This window comes from Cylas formicarius, unplaced genomic scaffold (genome assembly GCF_029955315.1).
Source record: "Cylas formicarius isolate icCylForm1 unplaced genomic scaffold, icCylForm1.1 PGA_scaffold_6__28_contigs__length_40554024, whole genome shotgun sequence".
In the NCBI taxonomy this organism is placed as follows: Eukaryota; Metazoa; Arthropoda; class Insecta; order Coleoptera; family Brentidae; genus Cylas; species Cylas formicarius.
Genome location: NW_026844347.1, coordinates 2,058,788 through 2,085,830, shown reverse-complemented (window position 1 = coordinate 2,085,830; position 27,043 = coordinate 2,058,788). Strand labels below are relative to the sequence as shown.

General features: G+C 33.4%; 1 protein-coding gene across 12 annotated transcripts in view; it reads left to right on the top strand.

Moving 5' to 3' along the window:
* Positions 1-27,043, top strand: part of LOC132702935 (muscle-specific protein 300 kDa) — a 171,410-nt gene that overhangs the window by 38,075 nt on the left and 106,292 nt on the right. For 6 of the 12 annotated variants that reach the window (XM_060671815.1, XM_060671811.1, XM_060671813.1 and 3 more), the window contains exon 1: positions 12,891-13,323. The exons of 2 other annotated variants lie outside the window; for them this stretch is intronic. In XM_060671815.1, coding sequence (XP_060527798.1) covers positions 13,006-13,323 — 318 coding nt within the window. In that variant the 5' untranslated portion in view covers positions 12,891-13,005. Of the gene's footprint in view, positions 1-12,884; positions 13,324-27,043 lie in introns of those variants that run through there. 4 more of the 12 variants (XM_060671821.1, XM_060671819.1, XM_060671818.1 and 1 more) reach the window with 2 other exon arrangements.

Sequence of the window (27,043 nt, the reverse complement as noted above, 5' to 3'; positions counted from 1 at the left end):
AAAAATGCATACAAAAAAAGTGACTAAATCACACAAATTGACACAATTGATTTCAACAGAGGGTGCAAAATAAATTTGTCTGTATCTCTATCCATGTAAGGGCAATCGGTGTTGCAATTCAGCAGATTATTAATTTGATCAAATTATAATATTATCAAATGAAACCTAATCCCCGAACTTATGACATATCATATTATATTCACATTTATTTTTAAGTGGCTTGTTTCTTTTTAATATTCGTAAAAATATCGCTTACATAAACTTTGCTATTTTAATTCGACCACATCGTATGTCGAATTTATTAGAATAGAAATGACGCATGTAATTTTAAAATAATTGGGATCGATTCAAAACCCGATAGCGATGGTCAAAATTCAAAAACGGGGTTATCAAATAAATACGAAAATCATGTCAACAAATTAGATCTCAAAAAGATTTGTTTATAAATACTGCAATTTATTTACTTTTAATAATTCGAGCAGTACAGGATTAAATATATACTACATGGTATGAATAAGCAGTAGCGTAGCGTAAGGGTCCCAGGCGTCACCTTTCAGGGACCTATATTGAACAAAAAAATGTAAATAATTGTTCAGTTTTGTCATGCTGATGAGGTGAAAACTTCTCGTTATTTGATCTAAGTTGAAACTGGAGTTTCTTCAATTGTTCTACTTTTTTCGTCAAACTATAAATTTTAATTTACGTCAGCAGTGTACTATACGGCAGCTATTAATATTGCTAGATTTTCAAAAGCTACGAAGATGATCTTAGATTTTTACCACAGAATGAAACACAAACACAAAACGTAAAATGAAAGTAAAAAAAGCATCACCAAAATGTGTAAGTTACTGTAGCACAATAAAACCTAAACATGAAACATATTTTCTACAAGAATAACCTAATCCCAACTCGCAGAATTTAGACTCATCCTGAATGATCTCTTGGAGCTAATGTTATAAACTAATTTGACAACATAAGTATTTTTGGGATAGAAGCTGAAGGATATTACAATGAATAGAAGGATATTGCAATTTAAGATTTTTATTTTCATAATTAAGAAAAAGTTCATTGTTATTTTATTTATTTTTAAATCAACAATGACATTAGGGGTCTAAAAATGTGTATTTCTTTTAGATTGTTCTCTTTTAAATTAAATAGAGGTACTTTTTTTTATAAACTGTCATGGCTAAGTAACAAAAACGAAATTTTGGTTTTCAAAACTTAATATTAAACCAAAACATAGTTGTTATTTTTGAAATGGTCTTCACAAACCCGAAAATATCTAAAAAATAATTGAAGAAAAAAATCTGAGTATGTTTATTGGATTCTGCGCAAAAAGCGGCAACAAGCACACTCTTTCCTATTCTACTGAAATTTAGAATAACCGAGATACGAGGAGTGTCCTAAAATGCAAAGCTTCCAAAAACATTCTGTATCTCAAAATTAAAAATGTTTCTCAAAAAAGTAGCACAGGAAAATCGCACCTCTCTAATTTTACTAATAAGCGAGATCTCTCGGAAAACCACTACATACAAAGAGGTTTTACATTACAATTCTACTGGATCGTATTTGAGGTTATATTGTTCATTGTCAACAAAGACGCTGGCTCTTTGTGGGGGCGTTTTAAACAATTGTACCCAATATAATTTAAAAACTGTCTAGACTGTGCAAGTTAGATAGATCGGTGTTCAGAATCTTTAAATTGTTGCTCATTTGTTCATATCGTTTTAGTTAATTGTACAATAAAACTCGCACATTTGTATTTTGCTGGCACATAGTCATCTTAATTCAGTTCCGCTAAGGCGACTTAGTACTACTATTGAATTTCACGCGTTTTTTTTTAACCACCTTACGCACAAAACCGGTACATAACCCAGTGTGTCTGTGATCGCCGCAGAGTTGGTAAAAGCGCGAAGAAGACGGGAACTTCATATAAAGTCGTAGAAATCAGTTACCATGATTTTTGTGAGTTTAAAAAACTAGTAACTCAAACTTCCTTTAACTTTCATTAGGACAGTTCAGGTGATTAATGATGCGTGTGTTTTCAAAGTAGATAACGAAACTGACTACAGAAGCATAAGCATTACGCAAAGAAAAATGCGTCCGAAGGTCCGAAAGGTGCCAAAGACTGAAATGTCACGGTTTTTTAGTTGCTTCAAAAATACTTAGTACTTTGTGTTTATTTTCCAAAAACCAGGCCAGTTGGTGGTTGTTGCTTTTACTATAGAATAGCTTAGCTTTTGTTTACGTGCCATAATAATTCTTGTTCTTATAATTATAACAATAGAAACAACAGAAACTATAGGTCCGCTGTTTTTGATTGTTTACATGTTAAAAGACTATTTATCTAATAGTTGTTTCTTTTATTTTAGAAATAATACGACATATATCAAAAACTATAGTTCGGTTGCTTTTTAGTTATAGCTTATCGATGTATTTTGTAGTTAATGTTTACGTGCCAAAGTTTGTAAAGGCACATTTTTTAGTGTTTTATTAATTTCGAGTTCGTTTTTTTTAAATGACTACTATGTACCTATCTCGCAAATGAACCTGCCGTATTATATTTTTATAATAAAAATATGTTCAAACTTTGATCTACTATTTTATTGAATTTTTTTTTATCAAAATATTTCACTTTATTTGTGAAATGGATAGGTGTAAAAAAATCTATGACGGCACAAAAATTTAAAAATATTTAAAAAAGAACCTCAAAAAAAATGCTTTGTTTTAAAAAGAGAATAACACAAATCAATATATAATTATAAACTATAAATTTTGTAATAAGTTATCTCAATATTTCAGTTTTTATTTTCCTAAATCACTGATTTTCTCGGAACTATTATTTTGTGAACGTGCCAGTATTGCCCCAAGTGAGTGATATGACCTGCACTGCACATTAGCCAACCCTCAGAAAAGATCGATTGAAATGAAATCACCAGACGCCCGGCAAATGCAATTATGAAACACCGACTGAGCGTGATTGTTTATTGACCCACTAACCAACATGTCGATGCAGTGACACTGAATCGTAGCAATGCGGCTTGAATGAGAAAGATAAGTTGAAAAGAAGAAGACGACAGTTACGTGACAAGTTATTTAATATAAATTAAATATTTGTTATCCAATTAAACAAACAAGGATTAACTTATAGGTAATTCCTAACCGCAATATTCATAAAGAATAATAACAATTAATCAAAAAATTATTAAGGGAGTAGGCCAAATAGCGAAAATAATAATAATAATTATTATTTGAAATAAATGAAATAATTTTTCAGTCTTCATCTACAGTGTGTTCCACTTAAGAACTGTACACCCTTGTAAAATGTTTGTTTATGGCTCGATTTTGATCATTTTTTTGTTGGATAGGTCTCTGAAAAATGCTCTTCAACTTAAAATCATGGCCACCTGAGTTGGCAACGAATTCTTATTCAGAAGTAATTAGAACCCAGCTACATAAATTTTTATAATTTTTCAACACCGGGTGCTTGAAATATCTTTTGTGCCCCGCTGTAGGCTGTACATCGTTGTAAAATCTTTGATTACGGTTTGATTTTGATAATTTTTTTTGTTAGACAGATTTCTCAAAAACGCACTAAAACTTCATGTTTCTTATTACATCAACCTGAAGTCATGCTAACTGGGACTAATTTTTGATGTCAAATATCGAGAAGGGCTAATAGGGATTCCTTTAAGAATAAAATGTCCACAAATTCTTATTCAGGACTACTTAAAACCTAACTACACTAATTTTGTTTATGACTCTATTTTGATAATTCTTTTTTTGAAAATAACAGAAATATGATAATTTATTGACGTCGGCATGCTGTTTCCTTTGTAAAACCAAGTTTGTCATGGAGAAGTGAATATTCGGCAGTCTAATTCCCTCGCTAATTTATATTTTCATTTTGTTTATATCTTTCGAATACTAAGACTTATTGATGCTGTTGTTTTGAAAAGATACTAAAAAACAAATGTTCCTTAAAAAGTCTTTTTATTCTTATTTTTGAAATTTGTATAATTAAAATTTGTAAGATCATAAAATAACATACAAAATAAATTTTATTTACAAACTTTACAATATTTATTTTTTTAACATTAAAAATCTTGGTCATTGGTCTAGCTACTTTTAGGTAGTCCTGAACAAGAAATTGTTATCATTTTCATCTCTAAAGTACTTCTCGATTTTCCGCTTGAAAGAACTGTGTCAGTTAGCTATGACTTTAGTCAATGCTATACGCAAAAACCATTTCATTTCTCTTTAGTAAGAACGATCCAGCAAAAAATAATTATCAAAATTGATCCTTGATCCAAACATTATACAGGGGTAATTCATAAGCGAGGCGCCCGCGATATTTCAAGCACCGTGTATTCCCACTTCATGAAAATTAGAATAGTTAGGTTTTGTGTAGTCCTTAATAAGAATTCGTTGACACTGTATAACTAAAAAATCCCTAATAGCCTTCCTCGATATTTGACATCAAAAATTAGTCATGACTTTGGGTTGATGTAATAAAAAACCTAAGGTTTTAGAACATTTTTGAGAGATCTACCCAACAAAAAAAAATTATCAAAATCAAACCGTAATCAAAGGTTCTACAACGATTTACCAACGATGTTTCAATCACCCTGTATGGAAACATTATTGACTAAGGATTCGTTGCCAATTTATTTTGAAAAAAATTCCTAATAGTACTTTTCTCTTCTCTCTCTTTTGTTAAATAGTCCTAGTTGGCCATTACTGAAGCAGTAAGCAAAATAAGGTTTTAGTGCATTTTTCAACAAAAAAAATTATCAAAATCGAACCATAAACAGATTTTACAATTGTGTACAGTTCACAAGTGAGACACACTGTATAAGAATATAACACTCGATTTTTGCAAAATTTTGTTTGAAAAACTCCAGTTAGAGGCAGCAATATTTTAAAAAAGAGAAATTCTTTTTAGTATGATCTTTGCTTAATTTCTGAAAGGGAGGTAGGCGGTGATGGTGTTCTAACATTTAAATAAATATTGAATATTCAAACAAGGCTTAACGCATTTTAATAAATAGGAATAAAGGTAAATAACGAATTTTTTTCAATTTGAAATGTTATTTGCTATCCGAAATAATATATTAGCGGTTTATTCTGCAAATTATGGATAATTAAAGAAGAAAAAGAAACTTGCGATAGAAAAAATCGATGACAATTGCGAGAGGACCATATTCAGGGGCGATCTCAGTAGAAAAAGGGTTAAATGATGAAGCATTAATAAGAAAACGTACATTGCTTCAAACAATCCTAATTTTTTAAGTTTTTAGTTTTTTTGAGATAATTATATTGAGGTACGGTTATGACATTGAGCTCCTATTTGACTATATAATGGTTTAACAGATCATATATTTCTTCTGAAAATTATTTTTTGTGCAATTATATGCATATTTACGACATGTAGTGGGACGGTAAGCAATCGAAATCGTCTTACTCATACCTCAATTGATAGCCGAAGCAAGCCTTTTTTTATGAACTCCAAGTTTATTAAAATTAGTTAAGCCTTTTTGGAGTTATCATCATTTATTTCCGAAAATGTTTTCCTTTCGGAGAAAAGCAAAGAATTTAATTTATCAATGAATATAAGAACGTTCAGCAGAATCCGGGTTTTCAAACTCGACATGACAAATACCACCCCTTGGGTTATTTCAGCACCATGAAAATAATTTTCGGCTTTTTTTTTAAATTCCTTTTCCTAATACCATCTTGCGTTTTCCTTACTGATACACCTGGTACAGTGTTATGAATGTAGATGCAGAAATCTAACGAACAATTCCAACTCTAATTTCGATTGTTACAGAAGAAAAGATTAATATTTCGAATATTCTATTTTTAGCAATAAATCTAATAATCAAATTTGGTATAATCCATGTCCAATGCATACGAAAAATGCTATTATAGAACTGCGTAGCTCTGGACGGCAATTGCGTCATGCCTCCTAATTTATTCTCGATTTGGGGTGAGTGTATGGATTTTAAGATTTATGGATTCATTTTAGTCCGGACAATATGGAAATAAATTTTCGTACATGACCAAATTCGGTAAATAGACAAATTGCTTGCACATTTTTTAAAAATAATTAATCAACAACTGTTTCGAAAGTTTCTTTAATTAAATTATAGCCTATTTCGGAAAGATGCATGTGCTGCAATAAATTGTCATTAGGTGAGCAAAGGGATTACAGAGCGACCCAACGAATATTTGTTATTACAAATTATACAAATATATATACCGAGTACAAGTAATACGACCAGAGCTTGTGTCAATTTATTGATATTGCTTATTGCTATCCATTCACCAACACTGGAAATGGTGTGCCAAAGGCGTCCCGTTAGAATACTCTTAAAAATTAAAGAATTTATTTTAATGGAATATACATTAGACATTATGTAAAAAATCAAACATTCATCTGACGAACGGTCATCTCGCCTTGACGGTATAATTAACGGATCGACGATCAAATCAATCAAGTATTCAGGATCACACATTTTCACCTGTTCTTTCTATAGTGTCACTAACACAATGGTTTGATCAAACAGTAGCTTGAGATCTTTCATATTGAATGTCGTGATGTGTCAAATATTATTTCACTTGCGTTCATATAAGCCTGGCAGCACAGTTACACTATGTTTTTTCTGCTATATCGACAAGGTGTATATAAATGATATTTGTGTAAATTTGTTACATGTAATATTTCCTTCTTTATCAAATCATCTTGAAATTCAATATGTTTGGTGGTTAAGCAGTCGACAATTTCTTCTATTCCCTTACGTTATCCATAACCATCTCAGGCCAAGAACATACAAGAATCTACAGATCTAGTACACAATAACGCGTTTTACCACAAACCGAAACTTAATTTTACGTACTTGACGCGCGTTTCGCCAACCAAGTTGGCATCTTCGTTATTGTGTGTTAGTGCAGTGCCGAAGGTTCCAGTCAAGAGTTTGATACAGATCTAGTGTCGGGTCACTGTCGGCTCAAGAGACATCTAAACCTAATAAGAGGGAAACAAAACAGCAGATGCAGATTGTTCCAAGGAAGGAAGGAAACAGCGCCACATGTTGGGCCTAACCATATAGCTATTAGATAATATAATAATAATAATAAAATACTTTCTACAAATAACCATTTTCTTTTAAAAAATGAATGTATATATATACATACACAGAAAAGGGCTAAATCCAGATATGGATAACATCAGTATGTTAGCCACCCTAATCTATTTAACCCAACAGATTGAGAAACAATAACTCGTTTTTTATGGCGACAGCGATAGCAAAATAACAAAAAAAGAAATTCTTACTTCTTCTCACACTTATTAGTGTATCCTATTTTGTTCACGATTGTTAAAGATGGACTGTGCCTCTTTTTTAAACTTTACTAGGGGCCCTACTACGATAAAAACCCATGCCCCACAGGCGGCATTAAGATTTATATATATTTTTAGAAAATACAGCCCTAGAAGGACATATACAAACTTATTGACGATCTGTCAGCGGTCATGTTGGTTGTTAAATGCCTGAAAGTCATTGCCAAAAAACGAGATTTTTAAATCTCGCGCATGCACATGTTAAATGGACCTTCTTAAAATGTTTTCATAGCTTCATAAATTCGTGTATTATTGGCATAGGCAGAGCCTCTGGAACTCCTATATGGGTGTAACCAAATCTGAGGTAACGAGCTACACCAAGAAGCCACTATCGAAGCTGCGGAGGCTTACCATAGAGACCAAACAAGACAAGGCTCAAGCTAGCTGTAGAGAAAGTAGAAATGGAAGATCATTGGGATCACAATCCTAATCTTAATCTAAATGTCCACATGGTAATCTCTAGTATAAAACGACTGAAAATTGAGCAAATCTTTCATCGCTTAATCAGTGGTCAGTGGTCAAAAATGACAACAGAGTCAATTTATTAGTATCGGATTTAAGGTAAGGATCAAATATAATTTTGCATTACAATTGCACAATTTTGAAAAAATGCTCATTGTGTTTGATTTTAAGTAGCAACAATATAACCTCAAATTGGATTACCCTGTATAAATTGTCAGTAGTGTATGAATAATGAATAATACTGTGTATACAGTTTTAGCTCTTAGCGACTTTGGTTGTTGTTTTCGACGAAACAAATCTTCAATTAAGTTTAAACGTTTCGCGAGTGACTTATTTAATTTCACCGCCGCATTTGACAAACCCAAACGTTGTTTTAAAAACCTATATTAGATTGCGATTTTCGAGAATTTTCGATATACCTTTTTTGCGCAACCAAAGATTATTATGTTATCATTATGTTATCCCTTTTAGTTTCTTAGCTATAGGGCGATATTTAAATTGAATTTTCAGATTTGCTTTATATCTCGGTTGTCTCTTGTTAAAAACGTAATTTCAGAATGTTTTTTTAGCTTTGAATGAAATATCCTATACTTCAAAAATTAATTGCTTTTATTACAGGCTGTACAAAAATATATATCTCTACATATAGATTTATTTTAATAGACAACAAGAAAAATCGTAATTTTTAAATTTCCATTCAAAATTGTGCGGTAGGTAATGTAAAAGAATTCTATCATATCATATCATATCATATCATATCATAATCACATATATGCCAAGAATAAATCACGAAAATTGTTTAAGATCTTTTTATCCATAAGTATTGATAATTTTGCACCAAAACCTTTAGGCACCTTTGGGAATTGTCAGTTACTTTCAAGTAATCTGCGACAACTACAATATTCTTTACTGACTCAGGAAATGGAACACACTGTGTCACCATTAAAGTGCGCATCATATTAGAACATTTTTTATTAATGAGTGATCAGAAAGTTTTCCTTCCCTTTTCAAAGAAAATCTTGAAATGCACCTATAGACATCGTCAAAATTGATGCAAAGTTGATATGGTTTTAGAACTTTTGAAGTATTTTTGAAATCAGTTACCTCTTTTTATTGTAATCAATTGAACTAAACTTTATTTGATTTTAAAACATTAAAACCATATATACTTCAACTTTAAATTGAGTGTTTAAGATGATTTGAAAGAACACCTCATTAAAGTATTCATTCTAGTCAATTTAAGTAATTTAATTCCGATTTCTCTATAAATTAGGATGTTACTAACAACAAGTTAGTTTGGAAAAACGTGAAAAAATCAAAAGTTAGTTAAAATTCATTATATTCTCATATTATATGTATATGTAATAACTAAGACGTTATTAATTACTTTATTATTTTATTTATACTTATATTATTATTTATTACTTATTTTTGATTATTTCCCAAGTTAACATAAACTTGAAGAACGTTTGCAAAATTGACATTGAAAGACACTGAAAATATTGGATGTTTTTGATACTTATGTATTTTTTGATAACGAAACCATCAGCGACAGCTGTAAAGGCTGTAAAATTCTGCGTGTTCTATTCGCGCACTGTTGACTCGTTTAACTTATCTGCTGCCTTTTTGTTTCTACATACGAACCGAAGAAACCGGTTCATAGCTTTCTTATTATGGTGTCACGCTTTAAAATGGGATTTGTGATGCAGTCGTGAATAAATCACATAATATGCAAGTAAAAATCGATGGATATATGTAGGTGTATAGGATTTTGCAGCGAGTACATTGACTTCATTCCTACCAGGGACAGGCGACTTTAAAAATGATGTTAAAATAGGTACAAACGAGCACCGCCAGCAACGTAGATGGATGTTGTCCATTACAAGAAGTCGCGTTTTATTTTCTTATAAAATATTTTAACTTCCGGTTTGTCAGAAATTGAGAAATTGATTTTTCATAACCTCTTAAAACAATTTTCCAAAATCACGATGATATTAATTAAGGAATTATCATATTAACGAAGTAAATATTGAGAATGGACCAAAATTTATTTTTGAATATGTGATACTTTTGTTTTTAGTTTAGAATTGTTCGGTACGATGCATGATCTAAATTTAGAAAAATAGTGCTTAGTCTTTCAATATCAAGCTATATGTAGGATGGAAAAAATACCACGTCTTGTAAATAAAGAATTTACACTATTTTTTTTACTATTTGATAATATTTAATGACAATCTAGCACAAATGTATGTTTCCGCGTCAGGTTTTGGCATTTGAGCCCGTAAATTTACAGATTCTTTTTCATTCATTCATTCGTCCATTGAAACTAACGACCCTGCGTAATAAAAGTCCTTTTAAAAATAATTAAAAAAAAAATTCTGCAATTACACCAAACCTAACCTAAATTTTTATTGTTTCGGAAACAAGTGTGGTAAATGGCATTTGAGTCACGAGATTATTTGGCAATAGCTGAGCGCAGCGGAACGCAGAAGAACTAGTGCTTAATAAAAACTTCGGACATTTTACCGCACGAGTTTGGTTGTTTTCGAAGATAATATATAGAATATTGACGTTTTTTAAATTCTGACGGTCATATCAGTGAGTGTATTAATGTTGTTTTTCAAAAGTGTACTTAAAAACTAACGGTCATAGAAAAAGTATAGTATGCAACACGTTCGGTAAACTTGACTCGTGACTCGTGACTCAAATGCCGTTTACCACACTTGTTGCATATTTAATCCCATATTTTAAACTGTTAACCAAACACTGTTGTCGTATTTGAATCTATATTTTACCTGTTTTCTTCTTAAAACTGGTCGTCTGTTCTTTTATAGCATTGTAGCGTCATTTAGTTGTGTGCTATTTACTTACCGCTTTGATAAGACCCTCTTAATACCTACAATACTTACGATCTAAATAATTTCTTAAATCCTACAGGCGATATGAAAAAAGAATAGCCTTCTTTATATTTTTTCGGCGAATGAATCAACACATTACTGCGTTAATTGGCAGTAACCAATCAATAAAATCCACATATGCGAGTAGTCTTTGCCTGCAATAAGACAAGATTTGAATTGTCTGAAAACATTCACACAGAGGAACGAAATTTACACTTGTCTTCACATATTATATATGGAATAAATAAATAACCGTACACTTTTAGTAATATTTCGATAAGAAAAATATTTCATATTCTCATTCGATATAGAATTTCGGTTGGGTTCTAGTAAGGCCTTCGTGTCACGGTCTCTTAAAAATTGAAAGACGCAATTAAAAATTTTCCTGAACCAGAAATCGAAAAAGGTATATGTTAAGAGATTTTCGGATTATATTATTACGAGTATGTCTACTCAGAAACTGTCAGAAAAAAATTTCATTTGAGATCTTTGTTAAAAAAAAGAAGAGCGGATAGATCAAATATATTTTTGTAGGAGATCTTCGGTTCCTACTTTCAACAGCCTCCTGAAGATATAATTTCGAATTTGGATCATGTGCTAGATACATATCGATAAGTTAACGCTATACTAGAATTCTAGGTGACCCCAAGTCCCGACAATACCTTATAGGTATATAGTACGTTTGGCATATAAATAGGCCTATTTTGAAGATATTTTCAAGTCCTGTGCCCTAATCATCCCTGATATATTTAGATACGTAATACTTATTTTTTTTGGTTAACTTTTTTTCGGTAAGTTTTTCAAAGATCACACTGTCAAAATTTTGGACCTTAAAGACAAAACTGGTATTTTATTCAATAACTTTGAAAAACGCGAGTACTTAATGAACGAGAATTAAAGAAGTTTATCAACGTGTTGCATACTATACTTTTCCTACGACCATTAGCTTTTGAGTACATTTTTACAACGCAGCCCGATTATATTTAGTAAGTGATGTGTGACGTGACCGTGAATGTCACAGTACCATGGTTTAAAAAAATTCGTGACTAAAGTACCGGAAATATATTTTAGAGTTATTTTGGTATTTTAAGTTACATAAGTAAAAATATTTTTTTAGCAAATTCTTGAAAATATTACAAGGTGTATAAAAAATCCCAGGACGTTTACGTCACTGTATGTAACTCAAAATATCTATGAAATTGAATTATACAGTAGTACAAATTTGAAAATTTGGAATTAAATTAGTATTGGTGGGAGCAATCCTGTTAAAATATTTCCAATATGGCGGCACAACCCGATATACCGGAAGCGAGTGTGTATACCAAATCTTTTTTTTTAACTGGAAACCACCCATTTTTATAATCCTATCTTATTTAGAATTAAAGGACTATTTTTAATTAGTATTGGTATATTCCGAATATTTATATTTTTCGGGATATTGCCTTTTGTGTTTTATTTTTACTTGGTCTATTCTTAAAGTCTAATTATAATCTGTAATTTGTACGTTGTTGTCAATTGTCATATCAAAAATATTGTCAATAACCATGCAGGCAGGCTTACACGAAGATTATTTTAATTCTTTTTTTGAATGATTCGAACTCCAACGTCACTTGTCCAAGATTTTCCGATATATAGCAAAAAAAGGCCAAAAAGGGTATTTCAATATTTTCATTATCAACAACTTTGTTTCCCTGCCATTTCACTTTAAAAGATTCAGAGTTTTTGAGACTTTCTATAATCTTACTAATTGCATATGCAGTGCATATGTTGAAGGTTTCTGTTTTTCTCGATAACTTTGTGACATTCTCCTTAAATAATAATCAAATTGAATTATCCGTCTGCGTATAATTATTTAAGCGTATCGGCATGGCTATTGATAATATTTTTTATATGGCAACTGACAACATTATGGGTGTTAAATCAAAATTCTTTCATTTATTTATTATCTCAAAATTCTTCATATTTCCGTTGATTAGTTTTTAAGAAGGCGTCTCCGAATCTTTCACTACCCGGACTACAAATCGCAAGAGTAGCGCGGCGCGACGGCGCTGGAGTAACGCGAATCCGTGTTATCCGGCTCCCTCCATGCGATCGACTTGTCCTTTCCTCCACCAGCTGCACGTCGTCGAGTTCCAGTATCGAGCGGTCCGCGGGAACGATTATATTACGATAACAAAAGCGCAATAAACGTGTCTTGACAGATGAGGCGCCGTACCTTAAACCGGAGTTCGGCACCGTGACGGCATGAGTGCGTCCGGAAAGGACCCGGGCGAGGGGCCTAAAAGGCCTCCGGAATCGCCCCAGAGTCCTTCGCATAAAAAGCTTAGGGAAACCGTCAGCTTCTACGAGAAGGTGTGGACTGGGGATAACAGGGCGGCCGGCACCCACGGAGAAGGCGTCTGTGTGGACGTCGAGGAACTAGAAAAGAAACTCGCTGAGGAAAGGAGTAGACATTTCGAAGAGAGTGCGTTGGAAAAAGTGTCATTAAGACACACGCCTCAGGCGTCTCCGAGACGCGACGTGCAGCACAGTCAGACGGTCGGTGCAGACGGCAGCTTCCAGGCAGGGAACTTACGTTTTCTATTCGAGTGCGGATTCAAATTTGGGAACATGAGATTTTCAAAATCTAAATCGAATTATGTCCGTTGCCAACGTTTCCATTGATTTCTTAAGTGCAATTAAATTTAAATTACGGTCGCAGCCGTAACACCATCTCTTATATTGGATGTCCATTAGATCTCTCTTGTATACTTCGACAATAAATTCTTTACATCCCCAAAAGGGTACAGAATTTTCGATTTTTGGATGGGAATTAATCCCTCTCAAAAAGGTATGGACCGTACTTTTTTCTTAACTATATATTCTATGCAACTTTGGTTCAGTACATCTGTCCATATACAGTCAAAAACTTACCACACGCTGCACTAGATGTCTAAGCAAGTCTTGTAATGTTTAATTTACGAAATAACCATATTATTAGTACAGAAAAGTAGGCGGCGTTAAAAGCCTACAAAATGTAACAGTAATAAAAAATAAAGATATCAAACAAAAAAGAAACCTCAAGAAATACAGTGCGGATACGTTCCCGTGCTACAATAAATGTAGGTGTCTAAAGTAAAACCTAAAATTTTAATCTTAATAAAATGATGGAAATGAGAGTAATTTCGAAAATCGAATTTCACTTTCAACAGCCCACTAACAGCGACCGCCATATTTATTAAACGAATCTTATTTTGATTTACAGTAACACCTGTTGCTCGATGATGCATAATGATGCAATAATGCGGAAAGTGTCACTTTATAACCCACCATAAACCAAATCATACCAGCCTGCGACGAAAAAGAACAAATAAAAAAAATTGCTACGTACAAAAAAAGTACCTTAGCGGATTCACCACTATTTTAAATGCAGTGAGTTTTTTTCCTTTAATTTTAAGAGTGTTCATGCTTATTTAATCACTTATGTTTCTTTTGCAAAGGTTTTCAAACAGTATTTTTAATTAAATTATTATTTTTTTTAATTTCAACAACTGGTTGAATTGTATCATAAAGTGCATTAGCTGCTTTACCACCTTGCATATTATCAGTTATATAATAATTATACAACTTAAACGAAAAACCTGCGTATACCAAATATCATGTGCAAATTGATTTCGAGGACACACAGTGCACAATTTTTTCTTACACGTTGCTGAGTGTCCGGCAGCATATTTACAAAGTTTTCAACTTTAATTTCTATGTGCCTATATGAATATTTACATATTTTCAAGTAAAATTTATTATTGAGGTTTTTGCTGTGGGAAGTGTTTTCTCTGGTAATCGTACATTCAACATGTATATGTCAAATAATCTCGATTTGATGAAAATTGCAATAGGGCTTAAATTGAAAGCTATATAACCAAAGCCACAAGTGAAATTATCAAAAACATTTCCTTTTTTTATTTTATGCGTCTTTAAATGACCTAAGGCAATTTTTAGATTGAATGTTTTGTTTTTTTTTTTTGGAGCTTTCTACAAAATATTGAGGTCTTTATTATACTTGATCGCAACTTTATTTTTAATATTTCTCAGATTTCTTTAGACTGATGCAAAAAATACTTAGGTTTTAGTTGGAATCCCAATCATGTATATCAATTGAGTAATCATCTGAATGAACTTTGCATCTCAAAAAAGCTTTGTCAAATTTGCCCACAATAAGAGACAACCTATCTTTGTTTACTCGGAAGAAAATAAACACTTGGTGTGTAAAAATAGCGCGATTTCCATAAACTTATAGAGAAAATATCATAAAAAGTAAAAAAAAGCTCCATACAACAAATATATAAGTGAAAATGATTTACTTATCCAATGACTTCTAAAATAATTACCCAATATGTTTTAAGCCATTGGTTTTATGTCGCCAGCCGCCTTGATACCATTTTCAACAATCAAATAAAAGGTTAAACAAAAGCAAGAAACATATGGGTAATATTTTGGTGCCACTGTGAATTAAAAAATTACCGGCATTCTCAATTAAGTTCGCTGCGTATGGTTGAAAAATAATTGCAAATTTCAATTCGGCCATCTTGAATTTTAAGCCGGTTTAGGTTTGATAAAAATATTGACTACACGCTTACTATAAGTTGCAAACCGTCACAGGGGTTAATATTACCAGCTATATATTGCAGTATCGGCCTTAACACGATCATTTTATTTGAGGTGACCAAACGCAAAATTTTCATTTCAATATATTTTTTTATGTTCTCATCGGCATAAGTTTGACCAGAAGTTTAACTTTGGCAATAGATTAACATATCTTACGTAATTTGAATAAGGGGACATACTTCATTCAACATTTTTTCCATCTTTTTACTCAACAATAAAATACATGAGAAAACTAGTCGTTTGACTCTCTGGTGAGGAGTATAAGAAACCAGTTTTAGGAACTAGTATCCGCTGGGAAAATACAGAAATGTATTAATAAGCATATTCAGTTTTTGTTATCCTCTTGCGCTCATAACCGAACCCGAACAAAACGCATTAGTATATTTTAATATATTTACTGAAGTTGCTGTAAATTAGCAAGTAAACAACCAAATAACTAAAAAAGCAAACCAAGTACGAAAAAATTTGATATAAGAATTGTTCAATTTCGCTAAAGATTTTATTAAAAAATAACCAATTTTTTTTAATTAGTTATATTTTATTTTCCCCATATTAAGTTACAGTTCCTTCTTTAACGCTTTGTATTATAACCAAATGTTTACTGAAATAAAAGGTACATAGGAATTTGCTAAAAATTTGATCGCACCGGTTATTCAATCTCTTATGATAGCACATTAATTGAGCGCCCCTGCGTTTTACAGAGCGAACTTGTCTGCGTAAGATTATTACATGAAACCTTCGAAAATTAGAACAAAATAATCAGCTAGCTCTCTTCAAATATAGTAAGTATAGTAATTTCGCGTTAAGCGCTAAACAAAATTGTTGAAGGCATGAAAAATCCAATAATATACTTATTTAAAATATCTTTACTACTACTACTGAGAAGCGGCAACGTTTCATAGGTGAAAATTTTTAAATGGATGGATCGCCATAAACGTGTAATCTGTCATTCACCGTTGAATCACCCGGTGTCAGCTGAAAATTTCCATTTCCATGTTGAAGAACGTTTCAAAATCAAACAAAAAATATTATGCCCGCTACAAACATATTTTTAATGTTATATGGTATACTGGACACTGAATATAAATCACCTCGTCAAATAATTAAGAAAAATTGTTATCAAGTATTTCACAGTCGAGTATTTGTTAATATTTGGCAATTCGAAATTTTATATTTTTTAAATAATAAGTAAAACGCAATTCAATATATATACTAATAGAAGTTTGCATACATTTTTTGAAGCACTAAATTTGTAGTAAACCCTTTTAGGGTCTATGAAATTCGTGGAAAGTTGAATAAATTATTAGTTTTATTACTCTCAGCTCGAACTTTCTAGACCAAACTGGACGTTTCGCGGTCGATAGTTGGTCTGGCTAAAACGTGTTTGTCCAGTGTGAATTATTGATTCCGGCAATATTTGCTTGCTTAATTTTATTGTTAAACTATTTGCGCCTCCTGCTTAAGCAAACAAAACTGACTTAAGATTGTTCTAGAAAATGTAAAACCATAATTTATTATTTCCATATTCGATTACCCCAAAAATGAGTTTATATATCTAAAGTAAACATTTTAATACTTTTGTAAGAGCAGATAATAGAATTCTACAAATGTAATAAAAAAAAGTACATTTCATTTTTCTGCTGAAATATCTGTATTTTCAACAAACAACAAACAAACTTATTAGATTTCAATATTTTTTATATCTTTTGGAAGCATAATACAAAATAAAACATAATACCAACAAACATGTTTACATTTAGTTTTGTAGTGAGAACGTCCTAACGAAAGACCGAAAAATGTGAAGTCAGATTAAATAAAGCTGAATATATTAATAATCAATAATAATCATGTGCGAAATTTGACATGTTTAAACTATTAGATAATATTTGTTATGTTACCGTCCACGATGACGTGTCTTCGAGTTATATAACTATCTTTCTACTCACTACTCTAAAATAGCCAATTATACACGGATCAAGCCCAGTTACCCAGCCACGAGCCATTTTAGCCACCATTTCGGGTAGTTCAGTCACTGATTTGGGAGTCAGTAGACTTAATATTTTTTTAACGGACACGTCACGCAGAAAATATATTCTTGCTGCTTTACAATCTTTGCACCAAAAAACTAATGATCCTAGAAAAAGTAAATGTATGCAACCCTTTGATAATCTTATTCAGTGATTCGTTTATGCACTCTGCTTGTGTCAAATCAAACTCATGTATGTGTATATATATATATATATACATATATATATATATATATATATATATATATATATATATATATATATATATATATATATATATATATATATATATATATATATATATATATGAGATGACACTATATTCCGGGATATCATCCGTTCGCTCGTTGAACTCCGACTGGAATCCTGCATCCGACTGGAATCCTGCAGACGTTTCGCCAAAATCTCACTTGGCATCTTCAATGCTCGCGTTCCGAAAACACTTCGAACACTGGGAGGTTATCGGCGGTGCGTGCGGTATTTATACTCTGCGCCGGAGATGGTAACGGTGCTGCTTATGCGTGGGGGGAGGTGGCTCCGCCCCCTGAATTGTCGCGTTGTTAATTTCGCCCGATCGTAGTTGCGATGTTCCCGTTGGCTGCTGCGCATCGCTCTGCTGTTTGATTATCGTTCTCCACGTGTTGGATAAATGCAGAGCGTCGTCTCTCGTATTGAGGTGTCCGGACTTTTCTATTTCGATGGCCTCTCGTATAATCCTAGTCCTAAAATCTGGAATATTAGCTATTTGTTTGCAAGTGCCGAAATCAATTTTATGGCCTGTCTGATGTTGGTGCTGAAACAAAGCAGATGTTGTTTGTTTGTTTCTTATGGCTAAACGATGTTCCTCGAGCCTGGCTGAAATCCTTCTGTTGGTCTGTCCCACATACGTCAGGCTGCACGATCCGCATGCTACACTGTATACTCCTTGGTTTTCCAGAGTAATTTTTTGTTTTGGGTTTCTTAGTATTGCTCCGATGGTATGGTCAGGTTTGTATGCCGTTGATATGTCGTGTTTCCGTAATATTCGGCCGATTTTGTCAGTAACCCCCTTGATGTATGGCAGGACAGCGATCGATCTTCGTTGGGTCTCGTCCTGCACTCTCTGCTGCGGCTGTTGTTGTTTACTGATTGCCTTGCTGATGGTGCGCCTTTGGTATCCGTTTTGTCGAAGACAGGTACTAATTTTCTTCAGTTCTTTATCTCTGTTCCTCTCGTTTGTGAGCCTGAAGGACCGAGCAATTAATGTATTTGCCACTGCCTGTATCTGTGATGGGTGGTGATGAGATTTAGCGTTCAGATATCTATTAGTGTGTGTTGGTTTTCTATAGACAGTGTGTTCCAAGTGTCCATCTTCGGTCCTTGTGATGAGCACATCTAAAAAGGGCAGACTGTTATCCTCTTCAAGTTCTATTGTAAATTGAATCCTTGGGTGAATGGAATTCAGATGATCTAGGAATTTCAAAAGCTCCTCCTTGCCAAAAGGCCATACAACAAATACGTCATCAACGTATCTTGTCCATAGTTTTGGCTTCAGATTTGCCTTCTCTATTGCTTTCTTTTCGAAGTAAATCATGAAGAGGTTGGCAATCACAGGTGAGAGAGATGATCCCATTGCTGCTCCATCTATTTGTCGGTAAATTTTCCCGTTGTGCATAAAGTAAGCGTTTTTCAGGCAATGTCTTGACAGATCCATTATGTATGGCGGAAGATCTTCGTTTTCTTCTATAAGCAAGAGTGCCTCTTCTACTGGAATACTCGGGTAGAGGGATTTGACATCGAAACTTGCCATAATGTCGTCCTTGTCCATCCTGAGAGAACCTAAAATCTGAGTGAAATGTTCTGAGTTTTTAACATAGGAATCTGCCTTTTCCACTATAGGCTGAAGTGCACTGGCCAGATGTTTTTCCAGCTTGCATAATGGTGAGTTAAAGGCGCTTACGATTGGACGCAGGGGAACCCCGTCCTTATGGATCTTTGGGAGCCCGTAGAATTTTGGGCAACGACTCGATTTTTCCCTCGGAATAAGTTTCTTCTTTGTATCCTCGTTTATTGATGAATCGAGAATTTTGGACTTAGTTGTTTTTTCCAAATATGTCGTGGGATCTCTGGTGACTAGTTTGTATATTGGGTCGTTCAAAATATCCTCCAATTTTGCATTATAATCCGACGTATTCATGACGACAGTGGCATTTCCTTTGTCTGCTGGCATTATTAGAATGTTTTCGTTTTTGTTTAGATTCCTTAAGGCTTGCATTTCTTCTCTGCTTAAGTTTGGTTGCGGTGGTTTTGACTGTCTTAAGACTCTGGCGACATCTTGCCTAATTAACTCCGCATCTTGTTCGTCTATGGTGGAAAGACTTGCTTCGACGTTGGAAACGATCTCTTCGACGGGTACTCTTTTTGGAGCTATTGCGTAGTTAAATCCTTTATTCAGTACGCTGACTTCTGTATCGGAAAGATGGTATGCTGAAATATTATGAACTGTACTGCTTCGGTTTGTATTTGGCACTTGTCCTGATTTTTTGGAATTTGACTGAAGGATTTCTAATTTCTTCCACAGTTTTTTTGACGTGATGTCCTTGTCTTTCTCAGTGCGCCATGATGTTAATAATTCTATGCGGTCCCACAGCAACTGATGGATCTTGTTGCTCAGTTTCAGGTGGAGTCTGAAAAGTTGTAGCTCAGTCTCACTAATTTCGTACCGGGTCCGCCTGATCTGGTCTTGGAGTAGGGCCTTGCTAGCTTTGTCCAGGATAGCTTGTGTCTTTCTGGTGCGTGTGTGATAAGACAACCTTGTAAATGTTGGCAGCAAGTTCTGGTTGCGGCAGCTTTTAAGAAAATTCAAGTTGCACAGCGAAATAACCCTCCTTTGTCTTAGTTTTTCATAACACTTGGTGGCTGTAAAGATCTCCTTCCCGTAAAGGTGTATGATATTCTCACGTATCGGCCGAATATTACGGAAAAACGACATCTCAACGGCATACAAACCTGACCATACCATCGGAGCAATACTAAGAAACCCAAAACAAAAAATTACTCTGGAAAACCAAGGAGTATACAGTGTAGCATGCGGATCGTGCAGCCTGACGTATGTGGGACAGACCAACAGAAGGATTTCAGCCAGGCTCGAGGAACATCGTTTAGCCATAAGAAACAAACAAACAACATCTGCTTTGTTTCAGCACCAACATCAGACAGGCCATAAAATTGATTTCGGCACTTGCAAACAAATAGCTAATATTCCAGATTTTAGGACTAGGATTATACGAGAGGCCATCGAAATAGAAAAGTCCGGACACCTCAATACGAGAGACGACGCTCTGCATTTATCCAACACGTGGAGAACGATAATCAAACAGCAGAGCGATGCGCAGCAGCCAACGGGAACATCGCAACTACGATCGGGCGAAATTAACAACGCGACAATTCAGGGGGCGGAGCCACCTCCCCCCACGCATAAGCAGCACCGTTACCATCTCCGGCGCAGAGTATAAATACCGCACGCACCGCCGATAACCTCCCAGTGTTCGAAGTGTTTTCGGAACGCGAGCATTGAAGATGCCAAGTGAGATTTTGGCGAAACGTCTGCAGGATTCCAGTCGGATGCAAGATTTGCAGGATTCCAGTCGGATGCAGGATTCCAGTCGGAGTTCAACGAGCGAACGGATGATATCCCGGAATATAGTGTCATCACATTTTTCCATCCGTGAATCAATACGTGAGAATATATATATATATATATATATATATATATATATATATATATATATATATATATATATATATATATATATATATATATATATATATATATATATATATATATATATATATATATATATATATATATATATATATATATATATATATATATATATATATATATATATATATATATATATATATATATATATATATATATATATATAGGGTTTTTTACAGCTGTCGCTGTCTCCCTTCTCTCAACCTACGCCTCCATCCATCTCTGTCTTGCCATTCATCTCCGATACCTCTTTTTTCCATAGATTCATCTACTTCATCCCTCCAAGATCTTCTGGGTCTACCCCTTTTCCTTCTACCTATGGGGCTCCATTCTGTTATCTTGTGTATCCACCTATTTCTGTCCGTTCTTCTTACATGCCCATACCATACCAATCTCTTTTCTTCAATCAATGTTAAGGTATCTTTCTTGACACCCATTCGCTGCCTGATCTCCTCGTTTCTTACTTTGTCTATTCTCGAAATTCTACAACTTCTCCTCCAGTATTCCATTTCAGTGGCCTGTATTTTACTTTTGTATTTTTTGTTGATCACCCAGTTTTCCGCGGCGTATGTCATTACGCTCTGTACGGTGGTGTTAAATATATGTGACTTGGTGTGTCGAGTGATGTGTCTATCCCAGAGTATTGGATTTAGTTGTCTGATACAGTTTCGCGTCTGGCCTAGTCTACTGTTCATTTCTTCCTCTGTTGTCCCTTTTTGAGATATTATGAAACTTAAGTATTTGAAATTTTTGGTTCTCTTTATTTGATGATTTTCATCGACTTGTAGGTAGTTTTCTCCATCTTCTGTTGTTGCCAGGTATTCCGTTTTCGAAAAATTTATTTCCATTCCATTTTTTTCATATTCTTCCTTCAGTTTTCGTAACATGTAACTTAGGTCTTCTTCGTCTTGTGCGAGTACAACTTGGTCGTCCGCGAAATTTAACTTGTAAAGACAGTCGCCTCTGATTAGAATTCCCATTTGTTCACATTTTTTCTTCCATGGTTTTAAGATCTCCTCTAGAAATATTTTAAACAATGTTGGTGATGTGGAGCATCCTTGTAGCAGCCCTTTTGTTGTTTTAAAGCTTTTTGAGAGTCTATCTTCGATTTTTATAGATATTTGGTTTGCTTCAAACATTTTTTTAACGGTCTCTATTAATTTTTGTGGCAATGTCTTCATTGCCTTCCATAGTATCCATAGGTCTATAAAGGCTAAGTGAACCGCTCTATTTTTAGCCATTTTCTTCTCTATCACTTGTTGTAATGTATATATGTGGTCTATACAAGATCGACCCGCCATAAAACCTGTTTGTTCTTCTCCAATTTTGCCTTTTATTTCTATTTCTAGTTTTGCTTTTACGAGTTTTCCATATAGTCTTCCCATAGATAATATTACGCTAATTCCTCTGTAATTTTCGCAATTTTTACGGTCGCATTTTTTGAATATCGATATTATATATGCAGTTGTCCACTCTTTTGGTAGTTGTTCTCCATTTATTGCTCTCCATTTGGTGTATCATTCGGTATAGTTTTTCTGATCCGTATTTTATTAGTTCAGGAACAATACCTCCTGGGCCGGCAGCTTTATTAATCTTCATATTTTTAATGGCCATTTTTACTTCTTCTAAGCTAAGATCTATATCCTTTTGTTCGTCTGATGTTGTCTCCGAGTTTTCTCCAATAAAAGTAGGTCTATCCTCTGTTAGCAGTTTTTTATAGTATATTTCCCACATAGTATCTAGTATGTATTCTAGATGTACTGTTTCTTTCCTATTGGTTCTAAGAAATTTAATTAGACGCCAGGATTCTGAATTACGCGTTCCTCCTATATATTGTTCCACATTTTTGCAGGCCTCTTCCCATTTGTTGTTCTTTTCTTTCTGTACTATTCTTTTGACTTCTCGATTTTTCTCTCGGTATATCTCTCTATCTTCATCTGTTTTTGTATTTAACCACTTCATATAAAGTTCCTTCTTTTCATTTATGATTTCCCTTAGGTCTTTATTAATGTCTATTTTATGTTGGTTTTGTGATTCTTCCTTCTTTCCGAGAGCTTCAGTAGCTGCTTCTTTGATGCATGTTTTTATGTGCTCGTATGTTGTCCCTAGGTCGTCGAGGCTGAATTCTTCCAGTTTTTGGTCTATTCTTCGCTGATATGACTCATCGTGTAAAAGCTGTATATTGAACTTTTGTTCTTTTTGTTTATGTTCAAATGCTATTTCTTTTTTTGGTTCACGTTTGTTCCATGACCAGGGGAACTCCATTTTCGCGATCAATAACCTGTGGTCTGTGCCGCATTCTGCACCTCGTTTCACTCGGACATCTTTTATTTTAATTGAGGAGTTGTTTTTGACTACAATATAATCTATAATTGATCTGAGATCTCTGGTTTCTTGTACCCAAGTGAATTTATGAATTTCCTTGTGTCGGTAGAAGCCATTTGTAATCTTGAGATTATTAAATTCGCATAGTTCGATTAGAGCCTCTCCGTTGGTTTTAACCGTATCTTCTCCGAATCTACCTATTATGGCATCGTTCTTTTCTTCCTGTTCTTCCATTGAAGTCTCCTGCTATTATGAGTTCTTGATTTTGTTTAATTTTATCAATTTCTTCTTGTATCGTTTGTATGAAGCTTGTCTTTTCGATTAGTGCACTATCTTCCGTTGGTCCATATACTCCGATTACTATTATGTGTCTTCCAAAAACTACGATATCTATTTTAATAACTCTATCATTTATTGGTTTTTATACATGGTTCGCTTGATATGCAATATGCAATAAAATATTAGCTAAAATATATAGCTTAAATATGTAGCTTAAGTTTAATGGATGATTTCTTCGTTAATTTTTGGAGATAATGCTTATACAAAGTCATAAAATATGGCAAAAATTCAATAGAGTATACTTGTATTGCATACCGGGCGATGCTTTACCGAATGGAATACAGAAAATCCAATATAAATTTTTAGGTGCCCAAAGGAGTTTGAATAAATTTTAATAAGCCAATCTTCGATCATTGAACTAAATATGATGGCAAAATTGTAAAAGGTCAATACAACAAATATCAGCGAATATTTTCCATTACACTATTTAAAAAACCTAACGACATCGAGCTGGACAATAACATATCAAATAAGGGTTGGTTTAAAATAAAAACATGCACATTTTATTCCACATATCAAAATAAACTAGCTATCATTATGTTTCTCTTAGGATCAAACTCATACTCGGTTCTTAAAACGTCCTTGTCCCCTAATGCCTTCTTCGAATGAATTTCATTTAAAGGACGATTTAAGCAATAAGGAAGCTTCAAGGAACTACTATGACCCTCAAGTCGTTTGATAAAAATAATTGATAATTATAATAAAAATACGGCTACAAAACGTTGATAAAACCTTATTTTTGAAGTTAAGGTTCAAACAACCCTCCATCAACTGTTAAAAAATATCCTATAAGCAATCATAAAATTCATTTCTAACCTTACTTAGTTCATATTCTAAGGAAATAGCGTTTTGTAACCAGTTAAGATTTTCAAATTTAATATTTTAAAAGTATATCTCAAATACTCCCTAACCATAGGCGGAACAACCATCCATCTGATACCAGACTTCCTGATCTTCGCGAACAACTTCTTCTAGTGCGGGTTCAATTTGATTTTGTAATAAGTTCAAATAGGTTTCTGCTGTGAGGTTAGAGTGCATAAAAAATAGGTCAATAGTATGATGTTCGCAAATTCCCACCATGACATTTATTTTTTGACAATATTGGCTTCGAGTATGAACAAAACGATATTCATCGTGTTGGCTCCAATATCGACAGTTTTGGTTCATTGTTGAGTGTGCATGTGCACTCATCAGTGAAAGCAATATTTTTAAAAAAATCCCCATCATGATTTGCTTTTTCCATCATTTTAAAACCAAATGCTTTCTTTATAGCCTTCTCGGAGCTCTTAGTGCTTTTCGTATTTATAATAAACATATTTGTGTTTTTTTAATGTGTACAACGCTATGGTTTGATGTTTATTTACATCTTATCCAAGAATCCTGGTACTAATCATTTTTGTTTTGTTTTGTAATATCTTCCATTGTGCCTTTCTTCTGTTCCATATTATCGATATTTTCAGCTGAACATTTGCAGTTATTTATTACTGTTCCTTTGGACTCGAATTGGGTAATAATACGTTTAACTCTTGAAATCGGGATTATAACTTTGGCAAGAAAATAAACTGAAAACATTTCACAACACTGCTCTAAAGCTATTTCCTGCATAATACCACTTAATTATGGTTATGGTTGCTTTTTCTTCAATTGAATAACACATATTTAGCTTTAATTAAAGCGCGTTTAATAACGTATAACAATCACAAATACAAATATTATTACTGTCACGAATTTTCGGGTTTTCAATGTCAAAATGTGTTTTGCTAGTGATTAATTACATAAACAATAAATATTTTCTAACTGTACTATCACATTTTTTCAAAAAGTTATATTACAATTTTGCTATAAAATGTACAGGGGAGCCAATATTTGGCCGCCTAAAAATGTACATTAGAATTTCTGTATTCCTTTCGGCAATGCGTTATATGTTATTTTTCAAAATATATTTTTTTATTGACAGCTTGTAATACATCACTTAAAACTCTTATTGTACACAAAGCATTTAAAAATTGAATCGAGTAGTAATTCAGAATTAATGATCCACCGTATTCTTAACCTTATTATATTTTTAAGTTTTAATGATAGAATTAAAATAACGTCTACATTTAGACAAATAAAACATTCCAAAGACGTGTTTGAGGGATTTATAAAAAGCTATGTAGTTTTGAGTTTTATTCTCTCTTTACTTTTTTGAAGTCCTGAATTTTTGTACATACATAAGATTTATAAGGAAAAAACATGAATCTCTCCTTCTTTTCTACCTAGCAGGATCACTTATGAATAATAGCCTTTCTGGAGAAAACCAGCATGACATCACAATTTTTAATTTCGTTTTTTTTTATTTATTAGAACAAATATCTACATTTATTTATTTTAAGCATTTTGAAAATCATTATTCACTAAAACTACAAACAAACTAACTTTTTGCTTTCAAGTTACTCAAGCAGTCAATTCAGCTCTACACTTAATTAACGCCATGTACAGCTTTTCTATATTTCTAATGTCTTCTCAGGAACACAGGTGCACAGCAAAAGATTTGTTAAATGTTGATTGAAAATATTAAATTTGTGAACACGTATTATTCTGTGTAACACACGAGTAAAAAGGACAATTCTAATTGAATAACTGGCAACAAATGAATAACATTGAAACAACCTTGACCTCGCCAATATGTAGACGAACTTGTTAACATTTCTTTAACGGGCTCCGTGTTGGCCTATATTGCCGTGAGATCAAAAGTGTTAGGGGCTCTCGTTCAAGTTTGTAACTTTTACGTCATAACCTATAATATGCGAAATGAATGAACGAACCTATTGCCATCGCAATATAAAATAGGTTGACCTATGACACTACTTGTTTTAAATTTAAAACCAGTGCAGTAGATAATAATTTCTATGATGATGATGGATGCAGGTTTTGTATGTCTTGCATCTTTTGCTTTGATATTATGCTGCAAGTCAAAATCAATGCGAATCCCCACCCAGTTGGAATTTGATTCGAAACAGATATTGTGGCAGATTGAAGTTTGAAGGTATTTTGCAGGATTATTTGCTTATCAAATCAGAACAGCCTTTTCAATTTAGAAAACAAAGAAACTCATTTAGTTTGGTTTCCCCATGTCATAAATTGTAAGAAGTTTGCTCATTAGGGATGTTATCCATCTCAAAGCAGATTTATAATTCTGGTC